Source organism: Pagrus pagrus, assembly GCF_965226575.1.
Source record: "Pagrus pagrus genome assembly, chromosome: 23".
In the NCBI taxonomy this organism is placed as follows: domain Eukaryota; kingdom Metazoa; phylum Chordata; class Actinopteri; order Spariformes; family Sparidae; genus Pagrus; species Pagrus pagrus.
The window spans coordinates 1,155,803-1,181,026 of record NC_140205.1 but is presented as its reverse complement, the minus strand read 5'-3'; the positions used below and the strand labels follow the sequence as shown (position 1 = coordinate 1,181,026).

At 43.2% G+C, this 25,224-nt stretch overlaps 1 protein-coding gene across 4 annotated transcripts in view; it reads right to left on the bottom strand.

Moving 5' to 3' along the window:
• Positions 1 to 25,224, bottom strand: part of phf21b (PHD finger protein 21B) — an 86,125-nt gene that overhangs the window by 37,663 nt on the left and 23,238 nt on the right. For all 4 annotated transcript variants that reach the window (XM_084345318.1, XM_084345319.1, XM_084345321.1 and 1 more), the window contains exon 3: positions 6,883 to 6,927. In XM_084345318.1, the coding sequence (XP_084201444.1) occupies positions 6,883 to 6,927 (45 nt within the window). The remainder of the gene's footprint in view (positions 1 to 6,882; positions 6,928 to 25,224) is intronic.

Here is a 25,224-nt window from a genome sequence, read left to right as displayed (position 1 = left end):
TCTGCTGCAGATTTCAGTGAAGGAACCTCTGTCATTTCATTTACCTCTCTGGTTATATTGCTTTCTACCCCCTCTGGGTAATTTATGCACATACACAATGATGTTATTTACTGTGTGCAGTTAAATCAAACGTAAACTGGCGACAGAAGTAGAAATAAACAGAACTCACAGCTCAGCAGAGGAACCCGGCGTGTGTTGATCACTGACGTCCGATCTAAAGTGAAGTGAACTAAAGGCCTCGTCACCTCTGATCAACCAGCAGCCTGAACACTGAACATCAGTGATGAGGAGGAGGAGGGGGACAGCTGGCTCTGTGGAGGGGCTGGGGGAGGAGGGCTGAGGCTGGGGGAGGAGGGCTGAGGCTGGGGGAGGAGGGCTGAGGCTGGGGGGGAGGAGGGCTGAGGCTGGGGGGGAGGAGGGCTGAGGCTGGGGGAGGAGCACGGGTGAGGCTGGGGGGAGGAGCTGAGCTGGAGGCCAGCAGATGGACCCCCGCAAACAATAGAGGCAGACAGATGCAGCCACAAAGAGCAGCGACCACACACAACACACACACACACACACACACACACACACACACACCTCAACACACAGAAACCGAGAGACGACCTCTGAACGTGAGGCTGCAGTTCATCAGACGGCCACCAGGAGCTCAAACACAAACTGAAAACTTCCACCTGAATATTCACAGTCAGCTGATTCATATTTATATGAGTCATCTCATATTTTCAGGCTGTGTTGCATCTTTCTATATATTTTTGACTGGGCGACAAATCAAGCATCATGAGACTTTTGGCCACATACGGACCAGGTGCTCAGAGAAATCAACTTTCTTCAATCAAGAAAGAAAAGTGCAGAATTACAAAAGTAAGAGCTTCTTTAAAGAGGCGACCCGACAGGTGGAGACATTATTCTGACATTTTGGGCTGTTCTGCTTCAGGAACACGTCTGTGTTTGTCTTAGCTCAGATTTCTCTTCTGGAGATTTTCATATCTAAACATAAAACTTGTAATAAATATGTTGTTATTGTGATATCTACCAGCTAAAGATTTAACCCAATTCACCATTTGTCTGGTTCGTTTGGTGTAATTTGTAAAAAAAAAACCTGCCGTTAGCAAGTAGCTCTGATGGCCGACTGCAGTCATGATCCCATGTTACTTACATCTTTTGTTATGTTCTGATTGACAGCGCTGGTAAAAGGTTAAAAACCCTCCTCTTGTTTTAAGAAATGAACCTTTAACGACTCAGTTGAAGAAAGTTGATCAGATGTTTGTATGCAGAAGCAGGAGCGTCATCAGTGTGAACATCTGCTCCCACCACAGCCTCGCTGCAGCTCTTCTGAGATATTTGAGAACTTCCTGCAGGCGCTCAGGGGCTCCGAGGGGACAAAGGGAGGGTGTTTCTGTCCCTCCCCTCCTCCCCCTTCAGCGGAGGGGCGACGCAGCCCGAGGCGGAGAGGAAACATCCCAACACACTCATCCGTGCAGGAGGAGGAGCCTCGTGATGTAACATGGAGGCCTGACGCTGAAACACCGCACAGTTCACATGAATCTCAAATCAAATCCATTTTATTTATGAAGCCAAAAATCACAGTCACCTCACGTCAGTACAGTGAAGAATAAAAAAGATGGAGGAAACTCTCCAGGGACGGACGGACAGACAGGAGGTAGATGTGGGACCATCCTGCAGCAGCCTCGAGCCTTCAACGCTCCGCAAAGTTCACCTTTGTTTCAAACTGAAGACTGAAGGGAAAAACTAGAATCACTGCGTCGTGGCCGTTTGCCTCAGCGCACCGGTCCAGCTGCTGGAGCTGTGGCACCAGGACAGACGTCACAGTGCATCTGGACTCTGAGCTTCTGGATATCAAATGTCATAACCTCATCATTTCATCCCGTCAGACATTTGAGTCCAATTTTAAAGTAATTATCATATGAAATCTTGAGTTAAAATGTGTTGTGTGAGGTCACAGCGGCCCTGACCTCTGACCCCTGACCTCTGACCACTTCTCATCAGTTCACCCTGGAGTCATAGACGACATTTGTACCAAATTTTAAGAAATTGCTGAGGTGGAGATCTAGCACAGATCCTACATTCCCCATAATGCACCTGTTTAGTATTTTCATATTGTACCACAGCCTTTATGGGGTTTTCTTTTTAGCGGTTTCAAGCCCAATGAGAGACAAAAGATCAAAATAATTATCTGATACTGTATCTCATGTCCAGAAAAGTCAATCAACTCCTCACCTCCTGCTCAGGACTGAATCACTGTGACGACAAACGGCCTCATTTCTGATTTAAAAATGATTTAAAAATGATTTAACATATTACTCATCAAAGCTTCACTTCCCTCTTTTCTGACTCGTCAGTTAACCGGCCGACAGCTCCAGCTCGAGGTACGACCGAGAATAAAAGATGTGTAACTCATCACGTTGGGATAAAGGATGGCAACGTATATTTTAAGGACACTAAAACTCTTTTCTTTCTTGAGGTTAGAAGAACATGGAGCCTGAATTAATTCTCAGATTTGTTCATAAACATTCAACAACAGAAGATTAAAACACATGACTGAGACTCCAGACAGCAGAGCAGGACCAGCGCAGCCGGAGACGCTGTCCACTCCGTGTTTTAAAGATGTATATTTATGCAGCCTGTCACCGCTCTTTGTTTCCTATTTACTCAACCACATCTTACAATAACCTCTGACCGCCGGAGCCTGACTGAGCGCGCTCCCTGCCAGGATGTGTTGAGGACAGATAGTCGAGCTCACGACTGCCAAAATGTCCGTCCAAACCGAGAGACGGTGGAGTAATTTTACACCGAGTCAGAGAAGAGGCTGAGGCCCTGAAGACACCTTTTCTGTTTCTGTCATTTATCATCATTTCTTTGGTAATCAATCACAGTGATTGTAAAAACAATATGAATCATTTACTTTGAAAGAAACAGGAAATCCTCAAAGCAAAGACAACAAAGAGGAGACACAACAGGTGAAACATTATTTTAACATTTTGGGCTGTTTTGCTTCAATAACACGTCTTCAGTTTCTCATTTATAAATATAAAATAATAATAATATAATGTTGTTATAGTGATATCTATTAGCTGTCTGGAACTTTATCTTTAAAGGTGTAGTCTGAAAGAAATGGCCAGATTTTGAAGGTAGCTCCAAAACACCAGGGGGCAGCATAACCACTAACTGCTGCTCACTGAACTCTAGCTGCTGTTAGCAAGTAGCTCTGTTAGCAGGGGAGCTAAAAACATCCGAGTCCGAGTCAAAACATCCGAGTCCGAGTCAAATACGTAACGTCAACCCTTGTTCGTTCACGTCAGACACCAAACTGTCCAGTTGTATTCCTCTTTATATTCTGGAGGGTTTCACAGAGCGGTTTGTTCGTGTTTCATTCACAGCCTGATTTATAGACAGTTTATTCCTAAAAACATGGACGGCTGTTGACAATATTTTCTGATTTATGGAGCAAGATGTCCAAAATAAAACAAGAAGTTTGAACCTGGCTTTACCCGATGTTCATGTTCCTGTTCCTGTTCCTGTCCTGGGAATGAATGTAAAGTACATTTCTAGAAAATGTCTCATGGAAATACAAAAACTAACTGAATGTCAGTAATCAGCTGTTGAGGTTTCGTGTTGACGTCCATGTTCACCTGTAGTGTCTCCTCTCATGAAACCTCCTCATCACAGTTTATGGAGGAGGTGTGGAGCAGAGCGGCTCTCTCTCCACCTCCCTCCTCCTCCTCCTCCTCCTCCTCCTCCTCCTCCTCCTCGCCTCGCCGAGTGTGACGACTTTCAATATCAGTGTATTTGATTTGAGGCCAGCGGGTAAATATTGACAGAGTGGATCTGAATGGAAGACGCTCTGTTTCTGCAGCGGTGCGTCTGAGATGAGTTTTCCTCTGCCGTCGGAGGAGGTGGTGCATCGCGGCGGGGCTCGCCGGAGGAGGATGGAGGATATTCGGACGGCGGCGTGGGGCTCTGGGAGGCTGCCGGGGCCTCCCGTCAACACCAGCCATTTTCTTTCATTTATTTCCCCTCTCTACATCCATCCCACTGACTGCTGCCGCCATCAACTCAGCTGGTTGTGAACCATCAATTCCTCTCTCTTCACTCCGTCCTCTCTCTCGTCTGGTTCGAACACGACGCTGCAGCTGCAGCTCTGATTGAATCATGAAATACAGGAGCGAGCACACAAAGTGACCCTGACTTCTGCTTAAACTAGTTCCCTCTCCAACTCAATGATTCACTCCATACAGCCAATTAAAGGCGCCCTTAACAACGACGGCCATCAAAGCTGCCCCCCACCCACCCCCGACTCTTTTCAGCGCCATTATTGCTCATCCGCAATCACTTCAAATTAGATCTACAAGTCAATACCAGAAGTCAATATTTAATTTGCTCATAGCAGGTGGTGATTCAGTCTGAGACATGGTGGATCGCCGACACAGAAACCGTGTCCTTCATACAAAGCACTGACGGGGCTGAGAACAACAGACAGGAAACTGGAGCTTATAGTTTTATAGCTTCCTCTAAAATACAACGTTTATATATTAGTGGAAGCAGCAAGTTACGTTGCAGTAATCAGTACTGTCTGAGTAGAGTCGTGCGTTACTGATTACACTACTTTTGATCACCGCAAGTACGACGAGCATGTTGTTGGCTTGAGTCTTGGACTTCAGCCCACAACAGATGATAATAACAAATACAGATGTTTTTGCTAATATCTAAAAATCACAAGAACGTATCCTCTGGGGAACATGAATGTCTAAATCATTACATCCATCTTTACTCAACAGCATGTTGCGTGTTTCACTCCATACGTCCTGAAGAAGATGGTACATTTCATAGTCAGACAGCTGTAGACAGCAAAGACTGCAGCTAACTTGAAACTTCCTACTTTAAGGTTGTTTTTTTAACTTTGTTAACCAGGTAAACATGTTTATATTTTCAGACTTCAGCTCTTTATGTGGCGGTGAACACGCCACCACAACTATGTATGAGTAAATGTAACTATGTGAATCTCCTTCAAAGACTCTCAGGACCAATCAGTGTTTAAACTGCTCTTAATGTGATCGTCTGTACATCCGTCCTGGTGTCTCAGTGCATGCTGGGACTTTCTGTGACCCGAGGATGAAGCAGGGTCAAGAGAGCTCGCTCCGCCCTAAACGACTGTTTTTAAGGATGAAGACGGCGGCCTGCCTGCCTTGATGTTGACTGGCTGTTAAACACTTTAGTGAACCCTCCAGAGAATCATCGAACAGCTTCAGTCTGTGTCGTATTATGATGTTCACGATTGATCTCCCTCTTCGGCTCTGTCTAATTATGCCTCAGGGAGGTAACAAAGGAAGGTGTTGCTCAGCGGACTCTTCATTACTTGGCTGGAGGAGGACCTTGGCAGCGACTCGCTGAGCAAAAACTGGTGAGGACTCGTGTTTATCTGGTGTGTCAACGTGGCCGACGGCGGTTTGTCTCCACGTCGACACCTCTGGGGATGTTTTTGTTCTGCAGGAATCACTCAGAACTTTTGTGGGTATCGTTGAAACGGCAGCGGTCGACTCTGGAGGAGCGGTTTTAATTAGCTCCTCTGGTTAACAGCAGCAGGAGTAAAAGTACGCTGATAGAACACGTTTTACAACATGACCGTCATGCCGCGTTGAAAGCTGCTCAAACTGACAAGAGTCCTGCCAGAACCAGCTGAGGAGGGAAAAAATGCAAATCTACCCATTTACAAGGTAAACCTGTAAAACAAATTCAGCCTCAATTACACACGCTGATGCCTCGCAACAATTATCCACCCATCACAGAGCGCACAGTTCATTTTAATTAGGTTTTTTTTTGTTCAGGGCTCTTCTGCATCACATGCTCTGTGAGGGCCTGCAGAAAGAAGAGCTGCCACCATCGACTTCCACTCCGTAATGAATCGCAGCTCTGAAATTAAACTGACGTGTAATGAATCTCCATCCTTCTCTCTGTTTTACTCCTCTCTCTTCAACTCATTTAAATTCATCAGCATTTTCCCGCAGCCACAGATGCTCACTGTGAGGCTGCCCAGTGCAGTTACAGTGAGAACGTCCACTATATGCTATTCTTTCCTCAAGCTTGTCAACTTGGGCGTTCGAATCTCACTTCCTGCTCTATATGATAAACAAACCCGTCCATCACTGAGACAAACAGACTCCATGTTTCTACTCAAAGACAGAAAGAAGTTCATGTAGAACATTTGCTGAATTTACAAGAAGCAACAAATAAGTCAGAATCAGTCAGAGACAGAGTTTCACACAGTTTATAAAGTGTCTCCAACTCAACAACTCACTAAACTGACACATTTGTTAAGGGAGTCTGGGGACAAAGAAGTCGCCTATACTGGTTACTGTTTAGTGTGTTTGTAAAATGTGACATGTTTAGATCAATAAAATGTTTCTTCTTTCATAAATTGAGTGTAAATGGTGAAATCAGTGTAAACAGTGTGTTCAAACAGCTGCTAAATGTTGGCAGGTAAGACTTTAGCACTTTAGACACTTTAGAGTTTGTTCAGTTTCTCCTCATGAAACAATCCTTAAAATCGCTACATTTGTTAAGGGAGTCTGGTGATGTTGTGGTTACTACTTCAATGAAACAGACGTGTGCGTTCACAGACACCTGCTGCTAATGTTGGCAGGTTAACAGAGACCTAACATGTCATTTACATCACAGTGAAGAACCTGGAGATGAGACTGTGTGTGATCCATTCTGCCTGTCGTTGGCTTCTTCTTTTTTATGTGCACAGGTTTTGAGACTACATTTTTTCAGTGACCCAAAGTTTCCCTCCTCTGTGTGTGTGTATATATATATATATATACATCCCATCATCAGTGTGCTGTGCACAGAGCTTCTCCTCACCTGTCCGTTCTGAAGTTCGTTGAGGCCTTTGCACAACGTCTGATTCTGCAACAGAGAGGAAAAGAAAACAGAGTAAATAAAACGTTCAGGCTGAAACTGGAATCATATAAATACAGACTCGTATCGACATTTTACACATCAGTGTGGTGACATTTGTGGAAGTTCAGAAATCCTGATTCAGATGACTGTTTTTGGTTAATTCAATCATTAATAAACCTGATAAATCAATAAATCTCATCACACTGACTGAAAATTCAATGAAGACGCTCATTGATTTGAAACAGTGACCTTATGAAAGCACTGAGAGCAGCGGCATTAGAGGGATGGTATCGATGGTAGCTGACACATTGTTATGGTCTCATACAGAACAGGGTTACATTATTTTACAAAAGTATATTTACACTGTGACATAAATAAACAAATCACTCAGAAACGTCCTGTTAACACCTGAACAACAGCCTCAACAATGGCAGCAACGTCTGAATTCCCATCAAAAAAATGTGGATTTGAAGGCAGCGATGGAAATGTAGATTAAAAGTTTCATCCTCTGGGATCATGAATATCCACAGCAGAGCGCATGAAACTGCAGCGATCAGAGTGTAGCATCTTGTCACACAGTGGAAATTTTGTTTTGAGTTCATAGTCTCCTTAATGGAAAGGGTTCATCCTCTGGGGACAATTAATGTGCTCAGTGAAATTCATTATGATCTGCCCTGAAAAACATTCAGCAAGATTCATCCTCTGGGGGTCACCATTTTTTTGGACTCATCATCAGGGGACCATGAATATCCACAGCAGATTTAATGGAAATGAAACCGTTAGTTTTAGTATTTGTATTTTAATGTAGCACAAGTAAAGGTTAAGAAACCACTAAATTCATCAAGATGCATCCTCAGTGGACAACGCATATTCACAGGAGATTTAATGGATGAAGGTGGTGCAACAGAAAAGGTGAGGGGTGTTATTCATTAATCAACGTCAGCAGCTGGTCGACTTCATGCTGCAGCGGATGCTTCTCCTCGCCCACCCTGCTCTTTAACAAACACCAGTGAAGCCTCAGGAGACACTGACAGAGGCGTGCTATCACAGCTGGACCGATCCAAGCCGGCAGAGGAAGATCTGCGCCTATTTGTCATCTGTAATCTAACACAGAAGAACGTCTGGGGACTGCAGCAGAAAAACTGAAGCCCGGTCGCGAATCTTGATTTTTTAATTTCCCTCCAGCAGGGCAGGTGGTTCGGTGGAGTGAGGAGTGTGTGAGGATAGTCGGATAGATAAATAGAGGCGGATTCATTCGGTATGCATTGCTTTTCACGCTGGGGAAATTTATAAGCAGAGTGCTGATAGTTTCCAGATCAGGTGCACTCGGGAGTTGAGCGGCGTTGCGTCAGAGAGAGATTACTGCACCGTTTTACAACACTGTGTTTGACGTTTTACTGTGTCACCATCACCACCTCCGCCTCAGACACTCCAGCCAGTGTTACTACAGAGGATTTCTGCACAGAGCAGTCTGAGGTTACTACAGCCATCAGCAGGAGGAGGAAGTGAGGACGATGACCTCTGCTGTAACAGTACAGAGGCTGGGGAGGAAATATTCAGTGTTTCAGAGAGATTAACAATTTAAACACACTAACAGGTTTTTCAGGAGAACACTGCTGCATAAATAATGTCAGTGATTTTCCTCGGTGTGTTCAAGGTCTAGCATGTATCTGGCGTGATGTTTCGGGGTCGTCCCTGAAGAAAATTATACGTTTTTCAATGAAAATAGAATTAACGCCTCTTGATTATACGTGTCTGTGTACCGGCAAAGTTGTTGCAAGTTGCAAGTTTAGCAGAACATGATGTCACAGTGCATTTAACCTTTTGGATATCAATCATAACGTCATGAATTCTTGAGTTATGGCCAAAAATGTGTTTTGTGAGGTCACAGTTCACCAAATTCTGATCACTTCATCCTCGAGTCCAAGTGGACATTTGTTCCAAATCTTAAGAAATTCCCTGAAGGCGTTGTGGAGATGTTGCGTTCACAAAAGTGGATGAACGGATCATCCGAAATATTATGCCTCTGGCAATATGAAATATCATTTCATTTAAGATCGTTGTTATTATCATATCTGTGGGCAAAAGGTCAGAAAAGCAAAAATGGATCATAAATAATCTCCACCCATAAATCTTAAAGGAAGAGTTGACCTGACTTTCGTGAGGAGAAAGTCAGGTCAATAAGTTTCGTCATCCTCAGAACATTTCTGGAGCTTCACAGTAAAACAGAGTTGCAGCATTCTGCTGAACACCTGAAGCAGCTGGAGATGATTTAAACATCAGATGTCTCCACACAGCTCGTCTGCTGTGATCACAGTCTGCAGAAGAGAAGAGATCACACACCGATCTGAAAAGATGTGGGAGTGGGTTCACGCTAACACTTTTAGCTTAGCAGCTACAGTGAAGATTTCATCTTAATAAAAGGTCGTAAACATCTTCTCAGATCAGTTTGTGATCTCGGGGCTTCTGGAGACTTGGATTACAGCAGATGAGCTGTATGGAGACATCTGATGTTTCTTTGGTTGTTTTGTACGCCAAGTCTCTACAGCTACTACAGTTGTTGCTATGAAGCTCCAGAAATGTTTTTTGGAAACGAAACTTCACTTGACGACAACAAAAAAAAGCTTTTGCAACAGCACCTCGTACTGCTGAAATCCTCTTCAGTTTTGTGACTTGCTTATGAAGTTATGAGAAGAAAACTTTTATCTAAACCAATTTTCTGACATTTGAAAATTGGATTTACGGATTCAGAGAGTTATTTTGTCCAATAGTGAAAGTGAAAATTGAGTTGTGAAGGGAAAACAAAAACAACAAGGCAAGATAAAAACCTTGTGGTTGTTCCACAATGACTGACGCTTCTAATTTGTTCGATTTAAATGAGCAGAGTGAAACTAAAATTCTACTTTTCTGAAACAAAAGTGCACATCAAGGTCATGACACACTACAAGGGAAGATGCTGATTGGACACAAATATAAGGCGCCGTGCTGATTGGCACATTTATGCAAAGTTTCTGTATTAAAGCCAGCCCACTGTTTGCCCTTCATTCCTAAAATACAAATATTTGGTTCACAGGATAAAGATCAGCTCGCTCGGAGAAAAGGACGGACTGAATTTGCTGCTGACTGCATGTGAATGACTGTTTTCTCTCAACACATAATCCTCCCCCTTCCCCTGAATGCAACAAAATGAAAACAAATGGCATTCCCCCCCATATTTACAGCCAGAGCATCTGTTCAAAATGCACACAAACACAGCCGGCTTTTGCTTCCTTGTTAGCATTTGGATGGGGAGGCTTTCTGGGGAGAGCATTAGCGCTGTTTGGCTAACTCTGACGGGCTTCATCTCTCAAAGCTGCAACCGTGGAGCCTCGTGGGAAACGACGGCCACCTGCCCAGCTGCCTCCATCGCAGCACTCCCAACCCTCTGCTGTCGGCTGCAGCCCAGCCCCAGATTTAACAACCGCCAAATATATGAAAAATATGTCTTCTGTGGTTTAATCTGCACGCAGCAGCTGCCAAAAGTAGTCAGAACTTTTTAAAGGTGATTATGTGTGAAGGTCAGGGTCAAAGGTTACAGAAAATTTAAATAAAATCAATCATGACTGAAAACAGAAAGATAATTTTCAAATATGGTGACACAGGACATGAGGTCAAGAAAGGCAACGATTATCCCAAAATGAGCCTGATGATGGCGAGAGCTATAAGTGTGGAAATGAAAAGGGTTCATCCTCTGAAGATATGAATGTGTTTACAGTCAAGATTTTGGCAATCTGAACTTTACTTTTTTATTATTTAGAGTGGAAACTAGATGAAAAGGAAGAAATGTTGGCCTATTTGTGGTGCTAAAGGGAAAAGTAAATTCATCCTCTGGGACCATGAATATCCACAGCAGATTTCACGAAAATCCAAACATTTGTTTGATGAATATCTTGTCATAGTTAAAATGTTGAGCTTTTGGTTTAATGCTGACGCTAGAGGAAACAGGTTCACAGAAGTTTTGGGGAATCATCCTCTGGAGACTAAATATCTGAGGCAGAATTCATTCAACTCTGGCCAGATGTTGTTGAAATATCTCGCTGTAGACCAAAGATTTGGTGACAATAGTTCTGCACCGTTATTGTTTTGGCCAGAGAAGAAAATATTCCTGCCAGGGAGCCTGATATTAGGACACTGGCTGGAGTGTTAGAGAAGCCAGTCACAGGAGACTGGAGGTAAAAGGAGCAGGAGGAGGTGTGAGGAGGCAGAGGGACGGAGGTCCGGAGGAGGAGGAGGCCTGGTCCCGGGTGTGACAGCAGCTGATGGCAGCGTGAGGCTGAAACATGCTCCGACATGCCAGTGTTCAATTAGAGGTGTGGCTCTCACATATTCACAGCTCCAGCAGGAAAACAGCCACTTAGTTACAGTGAAAATGACTGCTGGAGCATCATTTAGGACGCCTGTGGATACTGTTTCTACATGTTAATTAAAAGAAGCTCTTGGAAGCTCGATTTACCAGCTGTTCTGTCGTTTTTAGAGGAAAAAACATTTTTCATTGCAGCAGTGCTGCTTTTTGACCAAGCGGGATTCTCAAACAGCAGCTGCTCCACGTTCAGGTCCCACCTTCTACTCACAAAGTGCACAAGTTGCTACTGCTTCTGAATTGTTCCTATAAAGATCAATAAGTAGACCAGCAAAGAAGTTTTCACAACCTTGTGTTTAAGTTAGACATAAAGCATTAAGAGATCATTTATGAAATATTAATAAAGACATTTACAACTGATACAACCTGTTTAAACTATGTTAAATAAAAGAGGACAAAATATATCCCTTCATCTGGATCCACACCAGAAGTTAATGGGGTCTATTCTGTGCCGACCAACCAATCACTAAACTAACCAAACACCAACCAACAGACAGACATGAGTAAAAACCTCACTGGTAGAGGCAGAAAATCAAGGAGCATATTTATGCAGATGACACTCAAATGTACATTGTTATGTCACCAAGAGAAAACACATCACAAATCAACAAATGACTGGATTTTACTTTTCAGGTGAACTTTCCTTCGACTAAGATGATGTGCTGGTTTCTACAGTGCTGAAGATAGAGTCTGATTTACTGCCACTTCTATAAATCTCAACGGTTCAGGACCGTGAACTTTTCCTGCACCTGACTGGACGAACAACAAACAAGCGGCTCGCTGGGCTTTTATTGCTTTTTACTTTCAAAAGGATAAAAACATGGCAGCTCTTCAGAAAACGTCCGACTGAAAGTGCCTGCACAAATGTTTTATCACAAATTTAATATGATAAAGAGGCCGTGGATCCTGTTTACATTTAGAACAGCAGCCGTTTATCTTTCTTGTTTTCGTCCTCACAGTTTTCTGATTGGCTTCCATTTTTCACCATCACAAACTGAGCTCTGGAGGCTGACGCTGAGAGGGACTGTTGATAGTCGGTCTCTAACAGGTCACTGTGGAGAAAATGATTGAGCTGCAGACGTGGTGTGGCCTCTCGCTTTGCCTCTGGGAGCTGCCGGCGACACGGCGTCATCCATTTCTGCAGGCAGCGCGAGTGTGTGTGTGTGTGTGTGCGCGTCCCACTCCATCTCCATGCGATCACACAACACATTGCCTTTTCATTAGATGCAGGTAAATGAAATTGTCTTTCGTCTTCTGCTGCTGCACATGTGAGAGGAAGTCGTCCATGTACAGACACAGAATCTAATCCTCAGCTGACGTATAGAAACAGACTTAAACAGCAACAAATTCATGTAACCATTACATAAAGAAAGCCAGACTTAATGTCTACATGCGGCTCCTCTTCCTCCCTCTCACCCTGTCACAGTGACTAACGCTCCACCACACAGTACCGAGGGGAACCAGCAGTCCTCACATTTATTTGGACGTGAGCAGATGAATATAAAACGCACAATCGACTCCCAACACACCCACCTCGTCTGCTGCTCAGTCTGAGAAGAGAATCCTGTTCTGTGTCTTCAGGGTCTCCATTTATTTTTGTGCAACATAAATCCTTTCACTTTTTAGCCAAGTTACCGACACTGACCGTGATATAAAAAAACAAAACAGATACTGGATTGTGTTAAATACACACGTGAGATGATATCATGGACATCGAGCTGGGGTTGGGTACCGACTGAATTAAATGAAATCAAACGGTTGCCGTTATCAGTGCTTGAGAGTTCGTCTTTAGAGGTACGTTAGGGAGAAAGAGAGCGAACGAGATGTCACAAAGCTGAACAAACCTGAGGAATCACCTGTTCAAACATCAAATAAATCTGAAGGCTGAAGAGTGTACATGTTTGATAGCCTGAAAGCTAGCTGACGTTAGCTCACCTGCAGCCGGCGCTGCGCTCGTTAACAGAGAGTTGAACCCTCCTCCATGAACGACGAGGCATCAGCATCTTCATGTAATTAATTATCTGGCTGGAGGATTTGTTGTTGTACATAACTGTGCTGTTTTCACCATCTTGGTTCACAGAGACATTATAGAGGTGACAAACCACTTCATGCAATTTGAAGAGAAAAGTCCGTAACGCCAAGAACGGCGGTTGTGCGACACACATCCCACCGCTTCCCCATCACATCACTGGCATTGTTGCACTGTCGTCAGCTGAGCTTCACGACAGGTTAAATTGATTTGGTGCGGCTGCAGACGGGTCAATAATAAGCATTGAAGAGGAGGATATCACTATAATGAGACATTAAACTTGTTTTTGTTCATTTGCTGGTGGGATGAGCTGACGTCATCATGTCACGGCGCTCTGTATTGAGCCTTAAAGAAGGTGGTGTTGTGTATCCGTGCACGTGTGCTGTAGAAGCGTTTTCAAATTTATTTGTTAAAAAGTCATCAAACTTTTGAAGCGTTTCTTATCTTGTTGAACAGGTGAGTGTATACATGCAGTTTGTATGTCCTGTTGACCACTGAGAGGCTCTCTCTGCACTCATTTAGACAGGGGCTGGTCGTGCCAAGATGGCTGCCGAGTGGCAAGACTATCCTAAAAGGACTCTGACGTTATCTTAGCATTTTTACTGGTGTTAGCTAAAATTCAGCCCATTGCTGTGTATGAAGGTCCCTACCAACATACTGCTGAGTACACTGAAACACTGAGGTTTTTGTAGTTTGTCCCAAACCTCATTATGTGAACTGCATTTTATCTACAGTGAGATATTACAGTAACCTGCTGCAGTGACAACATCATAACAAAAATGCTGTTTCTTCCACTTTGGATGAGACAGTAGACGCTGTAACATTGTATTGCTGCCCTCTACTGCTAGTTTTTAATGTTCCCTTTGACAGTTATTTATATACATTTATATGGTTCAGTACTGGTTCAATACAGTAATATTCCATCAGTTTCTCCAGGTCCTACTTGAAGCACTGCCGGTTGTATTTGCTGATTTAATTCTTACAACTGTAATTACAAAAAGTAAAGTACTGAGGAAAGGTAGCACTGGATACCTGTGCTAAATTTCAAGGTACCACCACCAGTACAGGTTCACATGTGAATGGTACCAAATCCAACTGATAACATCTTTTTTAAATTTTCTACAGATATCGTGATATTATCATTATCGCAAATTTGTTTGGTGTCGTGAAAATCTGATATCATGCAGCCGTCCTATGTGGTAAAATGGATAAAGATATCTTCACCTCTGCTTTGATTCAGGTTCTTTCTGTCTTTGAAAGTCTTGATGGAAGTGTTGAATTAAATCGACGTCCACACAGGAGAAGCACAGCAGAGGTCAGTGACGCCTGTGCTGTATGTTTCGTTCACCTCCTCTGAGCTGATGAAGGGAGAAACAACAAACCCGGCCTCACGTCTGTGTGAAGCAGCATCAGCCTTCATTTGAACGACATGCTGTAAAGACTGAATACCGTCAGAGAGCGAGATCAGGCCGGAGAACAACCTCAGCAGCGCTGTGTCTTTATTTGTATGTGAGCAGGAGCCTTGTTATATTTGGCATGTTGCTAAGGAAACTGGCCTTCATTTAAGAACTATTGTTGCCTCTTCCACGAAGGGTGGAACAAACTGTGCCGAGGCTTTTCTTTTCATTTCTGAAGTATCCCTTTGACACGGAGCTCAGGTACAGCAGAGTTTAGTGCCACGCTAAAGAGCATGGACAAAAAAAAAAAATCTGTGGCAAGCAAGTCATTATTTTTCATTAAGCAAAGCCGCACAGTAATCACTCTTCAGTTCAGGGCCCAGATTCAGCTGACCGCTGAATAATGTGGAGTGAACACACACACAGAAACACACACTGGTAGCCAGGAGCTGTGGAGAGACATCATGGATATACAGTCCTCAGAAATAACACAGCGCCTGTGGGCAGCAGCAGCACTTCAGCTCGCTCCGAATAATTGGGTTAATTTAGCCGTTTAGTGTGATGACGCCCCAGGACGGCGCCCAAAAAAGTCCACAGCAGCTCCAACAGTTGTGACAAAAATAAAAAATAAAAGCAAGGCAGCAGCAGCAGCAGCTCACAGCGTCCGCACCGTTTCTGCCTTTATCTCTTTCTCTGGGGCACTTCTGTCCAAACCCCATTTATTTTTAATTGCTTTTGTCCGCATCTTTGTTTACGTCTCTGCGGCCTCCGATAAGCAAGGCAATAATGGGAAATTAATTTGAATACATTTACAGAGGTAGCTAAAATGTCGGCCTTTAAAATAAAACTCATCGCTGCAGAGAGCAGCAGGAACATGAACCTCATTCTGCTGCTTTCATTAGCTTCCTGTGCAGCGCTCAGATTTCCATACGCGTGCTAACAAAGCAGCTGGTGTCTCCGACAGGCGACATGTAAACACAATGTATGTCAGAGGGCAAGGAAGACGTATCACAGCCGTCTGGACGAGGGTGAAATCAGCCGAACAGAGGCTGCAGAGCGGTTACACAGATACTGATAGCAGAGTCAGACTGTGTCAGGGCCGAACATTAAGAGGAAAAATCTTTTGTGGATCTGTGAGCACCAGTTTAGTGCTTATCAGGAAGTGAGGAGAGCCGAACTGAGGCAGCCAAGAGCTGGTTTCACTTAAAAACACCGACTGGCTCCCTTCTTATAGATTCTTTTGAATTTTGTCATTCTTGTCGTCTGAAGGCCCAGTTTTAAAGGACAAACTGGGAGTAATGAAGTAAGATTAAAGATGTACTGTATGTTAGTTTGTTTCCAAAACAGAGACCGAACAAGGAGAAGCAGACCAGACCAAAGGTATGCCAGAGTAAGCATTAAAAGGGGTGTCCACATACTTTTGGCCATGTAGTGTATTAAGATAATAGTCTTGTAAATCTCCCACAAAGCATCTTTTTAATCACGTGACCTAAACTCACTGCCAGCCTCAGAAAACTACGTTTCTGCTGAAGCCTGCTTTTTTTAGCTGAGGTTCGGTGTGTCGGATTGCTGTTAATACTACAGCACCCATAAGCCTTATCTGCCTGTTGCCATGGAGACCACAGAGCATCTCAGCAGCAGGTCCTTCTCGTCTTCAAGCCTTCTTTCCTACCGTCTCGATGCATTCATGTGCAGTAAAATAAAATCAGAAGAACGACTGTTTTTAGCCTCTACAAACACAGTGGCGTAAACTGAGGCCGTTATCGTCCCCTCGTCACATTTCCCTCCGCTTCACTCCAACCCTACATCCCGTAGCTGCCTTTCACCCATCACTCACGGCGACCTTGTCGAGGAAAAACAAATTAAAGTCCCATTTATTAAACGGTGCTCTTTGTTAGCGCCTGACTGGCAGCACAAGGACGGCCCCCGCCGCTGCTAAATTTAACCCCAAACCCAACAAACACTCTACAGATGATTCAGCTTTTATTTAGCTGGTTTTGATGAACTGTTCGTGGTTTTATTAACACAATAGTTCATCTTGCTCCTGCTCCGTCTCTCTGGGAACAGATGACACACACACACACACACACACACACACACACACACACACACACACACACACACACACACACACACACACACACACACACACACACACACACACACACACACACACACACAGATGAATGAATCAAAACATTATTTTTATTTTATTCAGGAGTTCAGTCCTGCTTCAAGACCACTTTATCCGCCCGCCGCCCTTCAGCTCAAGGTTATCATGATAACCAAACACAAACCTCATGAAATGTTCAGATTTATCAGCATTTAACTGCTCCTGTCTTACAGAAAGTCTTTCAAACGGTCAAAAGATAAATCTGGTGCCAACAAATCACACAAAAGATGTAAATCGAGCACTGAGGCGAGTGGACGCTGGAATAAAACTTCAACTCAACAGAAGTGACGGTTTGTTCAGATCAAGATATTTCAAGGTGAATCCAAAATAGGTTTCATCAGTTTAGGTCCGGTGTACGAGTTTAAACCAGTTTGATTTTATGCACTGGATGTGTCAGATGTATGAGGAACGCGCTGGAAGCAAGCAGCTAGTTAGCAGCAGCCCTGGGATAGCTGATTAGCTTAGCGCCCCAGTGTCACACGCTACAGTTTGTAAGAACTGTCCACCTGTCAAATTCACAGTCGCACAGGCAGCATATCACCACAGTAACCGCTAACTGCTGCTAATAGTAGCTGCCGTTATCAGTAAGTTCAGTTAATCATGCAGCTAACAGTGATAGCAGATGATTCTGCCTGGATTTGGAAGTAAATGGCAAGAAGCGTGCTGGTTAGCATGCTAACGTCAATAGATATCTCTGCAATACAATACACAGAGGTCTTTGACATAACATCAAAACTTTTATCTTTACATTTTGTTGATAATTATTCAGTTCTGAATGTTTTAAACTAAAACTCCTACAAATCACACAAAGCCTCGTTCTGATCTGCTTCTGTTATATATTTTTTTTATTCCAAAATAACTTCCCAAGCCTAGCTGTAATACAAACACTTCCTGTATCTGTTTCAAATTAAAAGCCCTCTAGAGTTTCAGCGCACAGAAACCCTTCATTCCTTAGTAAGACTTTTATTGTGAAACATTTGCAGGAAGGTTATTTTCAGATTAAACTTTAGAAAAAGATAAAAGTTCAGTTGTGAGAAATAAGTCCACGATGTGTAGCAGCTGTTCTGATGGATGAACTGCTGCACTCAGGTGTTTAAACGTTAAACACAGATTTCATATCAGTCATATCTGATTTTAATGTTTTATTTCTTTGAGCCTGAACAGAACACAGCAGCTTGATTCAGGCACGTTTTGGTGGATGTATATTTACATTATCAACATATTCTCATTAAAACAAACGTCACAACCCGCTCAGATCAGCTCTCACTGCTCGAGTGCAACTGATGGTGAAAGTCAGATTTCAGTGTGCAGAAAAGAGGCGGCACAATTCATGAGTCAAACGCTGCACGTAGCTGCACTCAAGGACATTTCTGAGGCCTTGAACGCGGATATTCAAAGACGTCCTCCCGCTGCTTTTGTTAAATTATGATTCTTAAGTCGGCGATTTCCGCTCCACTTTAGTTACCAGGCAACTTGGCTGCACATTTTAAGTGAGACGTGATTAAGCAAACATATTATTCTCCTCTCTGAAACACATTTCAGCTCGGGCCTGTTAGTCTCTCTGCTCCTGCTTTTAATTCCTCACATGGAGCTCTTTATCGCAGCGTGTCACTGCCTTTGACAAAATTGGGCCTGGCGCTGCTGTCCCAAAGACATGATAAAAACCTGGGTGGAAAAAAAAAAAAAAACAGCGCCCTGCAGCAGAAATCTGTCGGAAAGCGGTCCTGGCAGAGGAAAGGTGACACATATGCAGCCTTAAATCTCAGCTCGAGCCAGGAAATCCCTTTTCAGCTCGAATCACAATCATCAGCCTCTCACACGGTCACAAACTATCGTGCTGCTTTATGTGCCTGTTTGCATTTCTGTGCTGTTTTCCAGAGCGAGGCCCGGCTTGTACAGTTGTGTTCCCTCCCAGCGAGCAGCAGTTTATTTACAGACTCACACACTCATTTTAAAGCATGGCAGAGCTATTAATAGCGTGGCAGCAGCCCTGATCTGTAGCTTGAGAGGAGACTGCATACGAACCATGCCATCTTCTGGCTGCAGCAGAGAGAAAAGAGAGGAGAGGGAGGAGAGAGAGAGAGAGGAAGAAAAAAAAACGACAAATCACCGTCGACATCCAGCCGGTGTGGAAGTGGAGACAGAGATACTGCTGCTCACAGACGATAACAAACCAGAGATACAACGCAGAGAAGCATCTTATTTAACATCACGTCCTCCTGACGACACTGAAACAGAGGAGAAGCTTCCACTACATCATCACTATGTTTCTCTGGCAGGTGAATCCTTCAACGTGTCCGTCTGTCGCCGCTTAAATAAGTCAGAATAAACACAAACAAATGACTCATCTGGACATCACTTCACTGAGATGCATCAGGCTCCGTTTTCTTTTTGGTCTGAGGCCAAAATTATTAATAAATTATCAGAGCTGGGTACTGAAGCTCAAACACAAACTGTATCTGTAGCCCTGAGTGTAGAAAACTGTCACACACTGAAAGCCAGAATCGAAAGTCTAAAATCAAGGTCTTCTTCTTGAAATGTTACACTGTGATTAATTAAGTTCTTGTACAGAGCCGTCACGGCTCCCCAAACACACCACTGGATTCGATTACAACAAGATCTTAGATGTGTATCTTGTTCAGTCGAGGTAACATCTTGTGTTTACAAGATAAAGAACAGATATATATTTACTTATTTACTACTTCCTGTCGTGGAGCCTCTCAGCTGAGGGACTTCTCACGACCGGAGTGACAATATCTTCAATCTTAGATCAAAGCTTACATATTTTGTTTACACACAAGATATTTGATTGCAGGAGATCGATATCTCGTGTGCCCAACTAACATCTGTCCATAGAAGATAATAACGTGTGTGTGTGTGTGTGTGTGTGTGTGTGTGTGTGTGTGTGTGTGTGTGTGTGTGATATCCACACGATCCATGTCATGTTATCTCGTAACTAAAGCAGTGTTCATTTTGACAGACATTTTAGATTTAGTCCAAGTCTTCAGACTTCTGTCATTTTTATCCTTCGTAGTTTTAGTGTCTAAAAGCTCAAAAACATTTTAGTCAAAATATATAAATATCTACGTGCACACTAATACTATCGTTAAAATCACACTCGTGCTGAAACTGAGCCTCCCTGAGCTCAGATATAACACACAAATATCTTACAAATAAACTGAACTGCTGTGTAACTGACTGTAAAGAGTGAAAACACATCGAGCACAATCACAAGCTGCAGCAGAAATCAGGAAGGCAGGGAGCTGTGATTATAATCGACAGACAGACTGGACTCACTATTGTGGGGAAAGATTATTCATTTCTCTGACTGTCCAACAGGACAACACAAACACTTAAGTCCCGTCACATCCATGAAAACAAGAACAACGTCATTAAACTTTTTGTTAGATCTTTTTTCAGCTCGTCGTCGTCGTCATGAAAAAAGGACGTTGACCAACAATTTTCATCATAGTGTTCATTAACAAAATTAACACTGAACTATAGAGAGCTCCATATTAGATTCTTGTCTGCGTGGTTTAAAGTTTATGACTAAGGTTTTTAACCACATATGGGTCCAATATTGTGCATGTTCATGCTATAACTGCTGTATTTCTAACATTTTTGGTGCTATACGCTGCCTGTGCTTACGGAAATACAGGTCTGTTACACTGTTGAGGGAAATCATCTACTGCAGGTAACACTGACTAGAGACAAGTACCTCATATAACTCCAAATAAAAATACCCAAACTGTCCCTTTAAAGTTGCTCAGAAGTCAGAATCAAAGCTTTAATGTTTTTAATCACGTCTCTCACCTTTACACCGAGTCCGGCCCAACCGTGGCAGAAACACTCATTTTGTAGTTATTCTTAAAAGGTATTTTACAGTTTGAATCTTCCTGGAAAATTATTTTAAAAAATGTTGATGACTCATAAATAAATGTCCTCTTAATTTCTACGGTGCGGGCCTGGATGTATGAAGAGGAGGAGTGTTTCTGGGGACTGGACCTCACAGATTACTGCACAAAACACATTTACAACTTGTATGATGTAACGTTTGTGAACACAAATCAATATCCACGACCTCGCAGCCAGTTTTTACAGGAAAAAATCGTAGCCATGCTGAAGCAAACAGCTCTCCACTCGCTGTTTCATTTGGACTTTAAAAAAATCACCAGCACCTCTCTGCTGTCAGCAGAAGGCAGCCATTTTGTTTCAGGCCTGTGAAGTTGCTGTAGCTGTCCCAGCTCTCTGTGTTGTACTGAACCTCCCCCCGTCTCTTCCTGCTTTTCCACCCGTCCTGTATCAGCACAGTCTGCTCCGCTCGCTCCCCTGACAAACATCATCTTCTGGCGGTCACGTCGGCAGGTCGGCCCTGAACGCCGGCTGCTTCCAAACCTCTCCAGCTGAAGCTCTGACTCACAGGTCAGCGTAACCCGGCAGAGAGAACAGGATGGAGGAATATGGGTGATATTTTTAGGTGAGTGACTCACACAGACACACATCTCTCTCTTTTCTCCACGCTTTCGCTTCTTGACTAAATGTCTTAACAGAGTGCTTGAGCAGTAACGAGCTAACGCAGCAGCGGGATGAAAGGGCCCCGTCGCCGCTGGATGGTGCGTTTTCATTATGTGAAACTGCAACCGGGCCTTAATTCTGCTGTTCTGAACACGGCTCAAAATAGCTCCATCGAAATCAGGGGTGAAATTAGAATTACCTCGTGTGGCACCTCCGTCTGCAGGCCTGAGCTGAATACATTTTACATCTGATTAATACGTGTGATGCTGCCACTTATTTTTTTTAAATAGCAGCATCACATGATATTTTTTTATGTTCACGATTAATAAATGTGGTTTCAGATTCATTCTGACCTCCTGTTCTCTCTCTGCAATCCTAAAACACCATGAAAGATACAGGAGGCGGTTCAGGAAAGACAGCTTTCACCTGTAAGTGTGATCTGGACCCAGAATAACCCACCGTGGCCTTGTAGTTCTGGTTCTGCACAGAGGTGGCACGATTCTACAAATCCACGACTCGATCTGTTTTCACTGATGGCTACACACACATCTGGACTAGTAACGATCAATAGATGGTTGGTTTTATGTCCTGACAACTGTCATTTACATTTTCAAACCTTTCTTTACAAAGACGGGGATTTTATAACAACAGTTTGACTTTATCCTGGTGTCTTTTTGACAAGTTCAAAAATTATTCACCCAAAAAAAATACGATTCAACTCCAGACACCAGCCTTCTGTGCTTCAACAAACTACAAAATAAGATAGAAATTCAGTTTGTTACAATGATCAGCTTCTCAGATTTGTCCAGAGTGAACCCTCTTCACAAACAAATCAATAAAGGATCTCTGAAAAACCCTGAAGTGATTAGACACTCACACACTGACACACACACATGCTGCCATGGTTACAATACCATGGAGTAAAATATATATACACACATCCCTTATATGGATCACTTCCTTGACCGTTCATGATCAGCGCATATATTTAATATTAGTTATCTTTAGAGATTATATAAGGCAGAATATAATACATGGGGTTATTTATAATTGTTCAATTCCCAGTGAGGTTAACTGTTTCAGTGCCACTGGAGACAATAAAGGTTACTGTTCAACTGTTAAGTGTCCGTTACATATCTGTGTCGCATGTTTCATCACCACATTTGAGGGATCAAAGCAGTAAATATGTGTATAAATGTCGATATATTGATATTTTTGAATGTTTTACTCCATGACATCGGTCTGACTCTGGTGGAAATTACTCGTCACCTATTCTGCTGTTCAATCACTAAAAAAGTGATAATAAAAGTTGGAAGTGGCTCAGATGTTCTTGGTTTGATCACACCTGCTGCACCTTTAAGATCTTTTGTTGTTGGATGCCATCAGAGATTTAAGACTAATTTCACAATCCAAAGTACAACATGTAGAAAAACAGTTCAGAAATCAGACAGATTGGTGGGGAACTAACGGTGTAGAGGTAAAATAAAATAAGGTTTTAGTATGCTGATCTGAAACTCAGTATGTAAGACATTAAAGAACCGTTCCTGTTATTGTTCCTGACTGTTGAACTGCCTGCAGACGCTCTCCAGATTCATTTTGCTTTCAAAAGATGTCGGCGTGTTTTCACAGTCAGGACACACTGTCATTGTTAGCTCAACTCTTGGCAAACCTTTGGGCTCCGTGTGGCAATAACAAATCTGGATATCAATGCTGAATTAGCGAGCGGAGTCTGTTTTACAGTTGAATGTACCTTTGTGACGGCGCCCCGTCACAACTTCAAAGCACAGAGACTTTTGAGGCACAAATGTCCCCAACTTTGAAGTTGATCAGGGAGGCTGCAGAGCAGCGGCTGACAGTGGGAGGGGTCTGGATGAAGGCTGAGAGCCTCCCTAGAGGTTTCTCCACCACTGCGAGAAAGAAAACACACTTCACTTCAAAGCACAGCCGCTCCTCCATCGCTGCGACTCGCTATCTTCACTGCTTCTGCAGCCGCCGCCGCGCAACCAGTGCCTCCAGTTCTATCATCCCAGTTTCTATGTGGGACGACAAAAAACTGAACACAACAACCAGCAGACCGTCGCACAGTGCAGGCTGCCACACTTCTATAAAAACTGGATATTCATGGTCTCTCGGTTGTGGTGACCCTCTGACCTTTCCCCCAGAGCCAACACCAGACCAAGATCAATTCAGTCACGTTAAATTAATTAAGTATGTAAAAACGTCACATTTGACAGCAAACTCTTCAGTGACCCACCTCCATCAGTGGACTGGCTCACATGGCTTCAACTTTAGAGTTTTGCTGCTAATCTCAGGTAAATCATTTTGACGTCCCGTGCCGACAAGCTGGAGAGTCCAAAATGGAAGAAACTATAAACTGCCCCAGAACAATCTGTCGTCTTTCTTGAGACAAGAGTTCGTCCTACACATATGTCTTGTTGTGAATAAACACTGTTAACGTCCCATTTAATGAGGTGGCTATCAGTTAGCAGGATGACAGTTTCTCTTTTACCAACACTGGCAGCTTCTTCCACTATTTTCTTTAAAGTTTGTCTTGAGAAAACAGGCGTTTTGTCAGATTCCTGTATGTTTATGACTTCAGGACAAACTGCACCAATCATTCACCACTTCATGATTAAAAGACAACGGATATTGAAAATCTGTGGGGATATTTGAAGGCAAGGTAAAATAACAAGGACACGCTTGTTTTGACCGACCAATGATTTACTGTTGCTGACAACAGAAGCCAAGTTCTGCTATGAAATAACATTTTTCAATAATCCTAAATATTATCTGCACTTAAGTGGCAATTACATAGCAGACTGTGAGAAAAGTAGAAAACGCATTTTCTTTTTAGCATGCTGTAATATCACAAGGTATCATTAGTTCAGAGACTCATGTTATGTTTAAATAAGCTTTAGGCTATATGAATTATTTCCAGACAGTGAGGAGGAGCAGTGTACAGACAGCTTGTGTAAATGTAAAGATTATTGGGATATTAAGAACCAAATTGAAACAGAAGCCACGACAGTCTTCCTCATGTTGACTCTGAGGATGCTCACAGATACCCACACATGTTAACAGAGTACATAAAGAGTAATAATGAGTTAATTTGCTCAATAGAAATGAGCTGTATTGTTCCTGGCGGCTCAGGCAGAGGTAAATTTAGCCCGCCACATCACACGTGAGCAACAGAAAAGGAGGGTAAACTCTCTGTAGCATTAAGTCTTTACTCGGCCCTTTTCCAAGGCAATGTTTGTGTCACTGCTGCTTTGATTAAGGGGATTTCCAAAGATTATATTCCCCACAAACTAGAAAGGCATTATCAGTATTAAAGCAGCGATGCCTTGAGCTATGCTGGAGATCTGTGGATGAGATCAGATTTGAGAGGGATGGCAGGATTAGACGCACAGAGGCGTAGACCTGACAGCTCATCACAGCTTAACACAGGCTCGATCCCCACGACACCGCCGATATCCCTCCGTCTACTAAATATTTGGACGCGGGACCGGATACAAACTGCCAGCAACAACAGAGGAGGAGGGAGGGTGATGCTGCACTGCTCAGGAAAAACTTTGCTAGTTCCTGTTTTGTTAAATATGTCGGAACAATCAGTGGGATCCCATCACTTTGTGGAGGCTGTCAGGGATGCACATAACAGGGGTGTCAATTCAGTGTGACTTTCGATTTTAAGGTCACGATTCAATTCTCAAGTTGATCGGTGGTACGGCCTTTGAATTTGATTATTTCTGGTAAGAGATATCTAATAAACATCTGATGGGCAGAGCAGTAC